This window comes from Acipenser ruthenus, chromosome 26 (genome assembly GCF_902713425.1).
Source record: "Acipenser ruthenus chromosome 26, fAciRut3.2 maternal haplotype, whole genome shotgun sequence".
Classification (NCBI taxonomy): domain Eukaryota; kingdom Metazoa; phylum Chordata; class Actinopteri; order Acipenseriformes; family Acipenseridae; genus Acipenser; species Acipenser ruthenus.
In genome coordinates this window covers 23,235,200-23,242,207 of record NC_081214.1, presented here as the reverse complement: position 1 = coordinate 23,242,207, position 7,008 = coordinate 23,235,200, and the positions used below count along the sequence as shown (strand labels likewise).

General features: G+C 38.7%; 1 protein-coding gene across 1 annotated transcript; it reads right to left on the bottom strand.

Moving 5' to 3' along the window:
- Positions 1-2,831: 2,831 nt before the first annotated feature.
- LOC117430742 (zinc finger protein ZIC 3-like) lies at positions 2,832-7,008 on the bottom strand. Its single transcript, XM_034051142.3, has 3 exons — positions 5,336-7,008; positions 4,325-4,488; positions 2,832-3,737 (listed from the first exon to the last, which is right to left on the bottom strand). Exons 1-3 carry the CDS (start codon positions 6,321-6,323, stop codon positions 3,555-3,557), a joined length of 1,335 nt encoding a protein of 444 aa, XP_033907033.3. The 5' UTR covers positions 6,324-7,008; the 3' UTR covers positions 2,832-3,554.

Sequence of the window (7,008 nt, the reverse complement as noted above, 5' to 3'; positions counted from 1 at the left end):
ATACAATGGATTCATTTTAGTCCGTAGGCTTTACAAATCAAGGTGTTTTTCTAAAAAAAAAAAAAAAAAAAACTGTTTATAAAAAATTAGACTATGGTATTGCAAAACATTTGGGATCTGCCCCAATTAGTGTCGTGTTGATTTGAACAGAAGAGAAAGACCCGAAAACGAGCATACAAATGTTAAGGAGCTTTACCTGAAGTCTTCAAGTTTACGTCATTGCCTCTTTCACTGTTTATGACTTCTGATACACCTGAAAAACACTCTTAAGAGGACTAGTAGTGTAGTCTATGAAATGACACAATACTTACCCAAACAATATGACCTTCCGCTAAACCTCATGTTTTTCACACTGGGGTTTATGTGCCCATGTTGACTGAATAAATGTAACATTAAACACACACACGCACGCTCGCACGCACACACACACACACACACACACACAGACACGCACACACCCACACACGCACGCACGCACACACACACACATTTAGATTCTCATTATTTAAAAATCCAGAACTGTAGTATTATTTTTGTTTGTTTTGTTTTTGTTTTTGTTTGTATTTAGCCGGATAGGCTTATTGCGCAATCCATAACTGGGTTACAACTGAACGAAAAAAAAAAAAAGTGTGTCAGTGTGTTTGAGGACACGCTGTCACTTCCTGTGAGAGTTGAGGCTGCTGTGCCTGAGATTCTGGAGAGGATATCTGCAAGCATGAGGGATAAACCAGTATAAGCAACTGCAACTTTTCTCTCTGTCGAGATGAGATGCTAAAATGGCGCCTTTCCACTGTCAAGTTCAAGTTGCTAATAACTCTCCCCGCGGCTGCAGTGAGACAGGCTGCGAACACAAGCCTATACGGTACAACCAATGAGCTTCAAAGAAAAAAAAAACAAACGTTTACTTGTAACCCAAATAGATAACTTCTAAATTAAACAAAACCCCGTATACTGAAACCGCCTAATGAATTCATGTACAAGGAGCACATCATGCAGAAAGGAGGACCATTGCAAATGCGGCGGCTATTACTTTCCAAAAGTGAAACGCTTCGTTGTTGTTTGTAAAAAGTGTCTTGGTATTTTTAAAATGTATTTATTTGACTAAATATACTATATTTTACCTATTAAATATATTGCCTATCCAGTGCACATTTTATGTTATCTTTTTTTCCCCCAGTCCATTGTGAGGCATGATATGCAATCTACTGCCAGGGACAATTAATACAATTCTCTGGAAGAACACGTTTGATGATATGCAATATTAAAATGTGATGTGCAATATTAAAATGTGATGTGCAATATTAAAATGTGATGTGCAATATTAAAATGTGATGTGCAGTATTAAAATGTGATGTGCAATATTAAAATGTGATGCGCAATATTAAAATGTGATGCGCAATATTAAAATGTGATGTGCAATATTAAAATGTGATGTGCAGGCATACATAGAGACCTACCTAAGTTTACAATTTTCTTTCACATTACTTCAGGAATCGAAAATGTATTTCATTATTTTTTTTAAAAAAAAACACATACCACAGTTAATATCGATGCTTACAAATTGGAATGCCAATGTGCGTATAAAAATAAATAAATAAAACAGTATAATTCAAAATCACTTTAAAAATCGCAAGTGATTGTTTAACCGTCGATGTAAAAACTAAAATATAATAAAACAAAATGAGAAAAATATAGAATATAGGATTCAAATCTCTAATGGACAGATGTTATTGCAAATGGTTATTTTGTTTCATAGACAGTAAGCATAATAATAATAATAATAATAATAATAATAATAATAATAATAATAATAATAATAATAATGGACACATAAAATATCTAAAAATGAACACATTTTTTTAAACAGTGATTTGTGCAAATATACCATTCGACTAATAATCAAATATTATTTATATCATTGAAAAAAATTTAACCAACAAAATATAATGCAAGGTTATTTTGTAGCTGTTGTCTACACACACACACACACACACACACACACACACACACACACACACACACACACACACACAGTACAGACTATAGTTATCTTATACAATCCCCCCTTTCATTCCTGTTTACACACAGACGCACACACAACACAAATAGCACTCAGACAGATACTATACGCTTCATCGGTACTATAAATTATTAATGCGTAATACCTTCGCAGCGTTTGTGTGCTGAGCTGAAGTATCCGGAACAGGTCACTGTCTCTCTGCCTCAGAGTCTATGATTTGCAGCATATTTGCTGTATGATTTGTAGCATATTTGCTGTATGATTTGCAGCATATTTGCTTGCACAACTTCCAAGTGAAGGCTTGCAGACTTTTTGAGAACTTCACTGAGTGAAACGCGTTAATTTACAGAGATACGATTATGATCGTCCCCAGCAAGTCTCCCTTATGCGTGTTAAATGCAATATTATTCGTCCACGTTTATCGCCTCGCTTGAAGACAATTCAATTGAGATGTCAAATTCACCAACCAGGAACACCACTGCCCTGGTAATGTTGATTATAATGAACACGTCAGCAACTATATGTGACACCTGGCCCTTTAGTATAATTATGTGATACCCAGGTTCTGTGCGTCATATTAATGTTAACATATTTATATAGGCTTCTGTATACAATTGAAACATGAAGAAAGTATAATACAGGCTATACACGATGCATTACTCGAATTTGTATTGGGCAACAAAACAGTTATTTTTTTGGTATTATTATTGTTGTTTGTATTGCTGTGATTATCATTATTCTTATTTGCTTGTGTTGATTGGCAGATGCCTCAATAAAACACACTTATTTAAAAGACACAATTGCAATGATGTTTGATGTTTAAAATTGAGAATTTTTAATGTTAAGCTGGTTATAACCAAAAACTGTACATCGTTTTGTTAGAAAACATTTTCCATAAATATCATTTTCAGTCTCGGTGCTTAATGCCGATAATTTAAATTACAAATTGATAAATATGGCATCATGGATAGGTATTTACAAAGTTATTACAAAAGGCAACGGCATAACGGTCACAATCGTATTCTACTAATACCACATTTCCATTCTGAAAAGGTACACTAAACAACAGATTCGACCCCATCCAACAAGGAATACATTCACGACTATATATTTATTTATTTATTATTTTTTGTTCAAGTTCAAGACAAAAAAAAAAGACTTTGGCACGTTTTGTTTTTTAAGACTGTGTGACGTTTTAACAAGAAGGCGGCTTGATAATCGCCCTCATTGAACATACCGTGAACGACTCATCCTTTTACAATTCCTTTTCGAACCAAAAAGAAATAAAAATGAAAAAAAAGATAAACTCTCAAACCTAAAAAGGAAACCCATCTTTACTCCGAATGAAAGTCGATTTCTAATCCTGAGAAATGTAAAAAGGCCTGTCCAGAGCTCCTGTCCTGCGCACCGAAACTCTATTTTCAGCTCCTGAAATCTGCGGCTCCTTTATCCATTCCCCTCTGTGCCCCATGGTGCGCGTGTGGTTTTGAGGTTCCTTCCTGCTGGTCCACATCAGAGTCCCGTGCGCTCTGTTTCAAACGTACCATTCATTAAAGTTGGGTGGAAGTCCGTCGTTGTGCGCGGTTGTGTTTTGTACTGCGGACGGTGGTGTTTTTGAGGGGTCTTCTGTGCTCGCAGACAGAAGAGCTGGAGGTGTAGACGACTCGTACCCCGAACTTGCCGCTGGAGACGATTCTGAGGCTTGAGACTCGTGAACCTAAAAGTGAATCATAAAAACAAACAAACAAACAAACAAAAGAAAAAAAAAGTTAAATTATCAGTAAATTCAGTAATAATACATATATTCGTAATTCGTGTGGTTAGACCAGCAACTCAGCCTGCATAGTCTGTTATATATATATATATATATATATATATATATATATATATATATATATATATATATACACACACACACATAATTAAAGCATATAGGGTGGTGAGATTAAGTGCATGGTTTATTGTTAAAGAAATGATTGTCTATTCTATGTGCTGAGCTTGCATGTTGGTTTTGCTTGGTGGGGGGACGACAAACTGATATGTTTAGTAAATTGTATAGAAAGTGCTTGATATATATGGAAGATGCTAGTAAGAAATGATCATACAAATAAATAAATACATATATTAATAATAATAATAATAATAATAATAATAACAATAATAATAATAATAATAATAAGGGGCCCACGATGTACTGTATTACAGTTCAATATCTGTGTATAATTGGCTGGCTTGCTCTGCTTTTCCTTGCCAGACACACCGGGAGTTGCTCTGTTTGCACGCAGTAAATAAATAGTTAATTACCTTCATGTGTTTCCTGAGCGAGCTTGGGTGTGTGTAAGACTTGTCGCACACTTTGCAGATGTAAGGTTTGTCCGAAGTGTGCACGTGCATGTGCTTCTTTCTGTCACTGCTGTTTGCGAAGCGTCTATCACAGCCTTCGAACTCGCATTTAAATGGTTTTTCACCTGCACGTGAGAGAAACAGAAATATACACAATTACAAGAACAAAACCAACACACCAAAACGGACTCCGAATCTGTCTGCATGCCTCGGCTATTTTGTTTTTAACAACGCGCATTATAGAATACGTATTAAATGTTTCAACAAATACAAAATAAAAGTGTTTTTTTCTCTTCATTCTTGTACATATTTGAATTTCAAAGCACCCACTAATAAGTTTTCTTTTGATTTTTTTTTTACCCTCTTTAATTGCTTGAGATTCTGTCGAATTTCTCTAAGATATATATAGGCCAATAATAGGAAGGGAAATGACCAATAAATACCAGCACAAGCTCCGAAAGGAAATTCATTCTCAAATAAAGAGAAAATACTTCAACAAAAAGTTTGACTGATTTAATTAGGAGGTGTGTCGATCAGCTTGAAAAAGGAACGGAAGTACGCGCGTTAGGTTTCATTAGCATTTATACTGTTTCCCTAGTGTGAGAAAAGAACCACATCTTGCAATTCACACGCACTGTCCAGAGCTCTTCTCAGCCCGTCTCACGCGCTTGTGCTAATACACAAATACACTTCGAGAAAGTGCGTTTACCGGTACCGGGCTTAAGAACACACAATGCCAAGACTACCATTCCAGTCCAGCGCAGAAACAGTTAGGCTATATTGCCAGAAATACAAAACATTTCTCCTTGCACTCTGTATAATTATACACATGATTTAGTTTCCGAGTTCACACAATATATCGTATGGTTCCTACTCCATTTTGGTAACTCAAATAATAGCTAAAACAAGGATTTTTTTTTAATTTTATATATATTTTTAATGCAAAATGAATCGTAAAACGTTTCTATTTACCTGTATGAGTTCTTTTGTGAATTTTCAGATTTTCGGACCTGGCAAATATTTTTCCACAGCCGGGGAAGGGACAGGGAAAGGGTTTCTCTCCCGTGTGGACTCTGACGTGATTCACCAGTTTGTACTTGGCTTTAAAAGACTTCCCTTCCCTCGGACAGTCCTCCCAGAAGCAGATGTGGTTACTTTGCTCGGGTCCGCCGACGTGCTCCATGGAGATGTGTGTCACCAGCTCGTGCATGCTGCTGAAAGTTCTGCCGCAGCTCTTTTTGGGTCGGTTCATCTGGGTCTCATCGATCCATTTGCAGGACATCTCTTGCTTAACAGGCGGCCTCATGTACCTAAAGAATGCCCCCGGTCCGTGGTGCGGCGGTACGTTCATCCCCATGTTCATATTAATCGGGTGGTTGTAGTTGTGTAACTGGGCAGTGCCATAGGGGTCTGTCCGTGGGCTCACAACGGGTCTGTAAGGGTCTGGTCTTCCAAATATGTCCCCGCGCAAACCCAGATGCATTTGGCTGTTCACTGCGTGTCCGTTCGGCGAAGTGTGGCTGGCGGGCTGGTCGTGAAGCCCTGGAAATAAAAGGTGGCCCGGGTTGTCGGCGATTCCAGGTCCGTGCAGACTCCCCGCTGAAGGGGCAAAGATCCCATGCTGGGCGCTAGTAGCTGCAGATTCCCCGATTCCAGCACCGCGGTTTCTAAACAAGAAGTCTCTGGAGTTGAACGCCCCGCCGCTGTACGAACCCATCTGCCCAGAGTGGTGGTGACCAAGGGCAGTCGCATACCCAGATGCCTGCGGGGTGAACGCAGAGTTCTGGCTGGAGGATATTTCGTGAGCCACGGGGCTGAGTTTGAAAGCCTGGGAAGAGTCTCCAAAGGGATTGAGTGCCAGACCAACATCCCTGCCGCCCATCTCATGATGCCGCGGTGTGCCAAACCCCCCAACTCCAAGCGCAGAGAACTGCGGACCGCTGTCAAGTAACATCGTCATCGGGAACTCGACGAGAAGAAACCAAAAAAAAAAAAAAAATCAAAAACCCGGATTGCGTTCTGCAAAAAGCACCCCGCGACTGTAACTCTCTTTTCGATTGTGATCGCAATAGGGTGAAAAAAAACCCAACAACTTGCAAATGCAAAAATCACCTTTTCAGAAACCGGAGGAGAAAAAATCTCCCGTAACGGTGATCCTTGAGAAAGAGGATCAAACTTTCCCCCCCTCTCCAAGTGAGTGATGTCCTTGTTCTGATAAAGTCAATCACTCACTCCTTCACATAAATGAACTCAGGAGGCAGCCCTACGATGACCAATAAGGAGCGCGCTGCCTCCGCGGCACGTGATCACAATTCCGGGCGCCAATTGGTTAGTCGTCTTTTGATTGGCACAATTTGGCATTGAAAATGGCAGTTTGGCTGGGTTCTTCAATCTGATTGGTCAATTCAAGCATTATTTGCAGGTAAGGGGCTACATACCATCTCGGTTGAATACTTAAACCTGGTTTATTTCCAGAGCTTTTAAACACAGCAGCTGTTCTGTAATTTCTCGTACTTTGTATTTTTTGGTATTTATTTTTTGCATACTTTATTAAACAAACCGTTGTACATTTGTCAATAAACCAACACCATGTTTACGCATGTAACGCATGCACCGCAGAGACGCGTTTGGAGAAGTAACATTTG

What these genes read in the sequence shown, in the direction of transcription:
- LOC117430742 (XM_034051142.3), bottom strand. Translation starts at nt 6,323, where the DNA reads ATGACGATGTTACTTGACAGCGGTCCGCAGTTCTCTGCGCTTGGAGTT. An exon ending in TCACAAAAGAACTCATACAG is followed by an intron (nt 4,489 to 5,335) that starts GTAAATAGAAAC and finishes TCTCACGTGCAG; the next exon opens with GTGAAAAACCATTTAAATGC. An exon ending in CGCTCAGGAAACACATGAAG is followed by an intron (nt 3,738 to 4,324) that starts GTAATTAACTAT and finishes ATTCACTTTTAG; the next exon opens with GTTCACGAGTCTCAAGCCTC.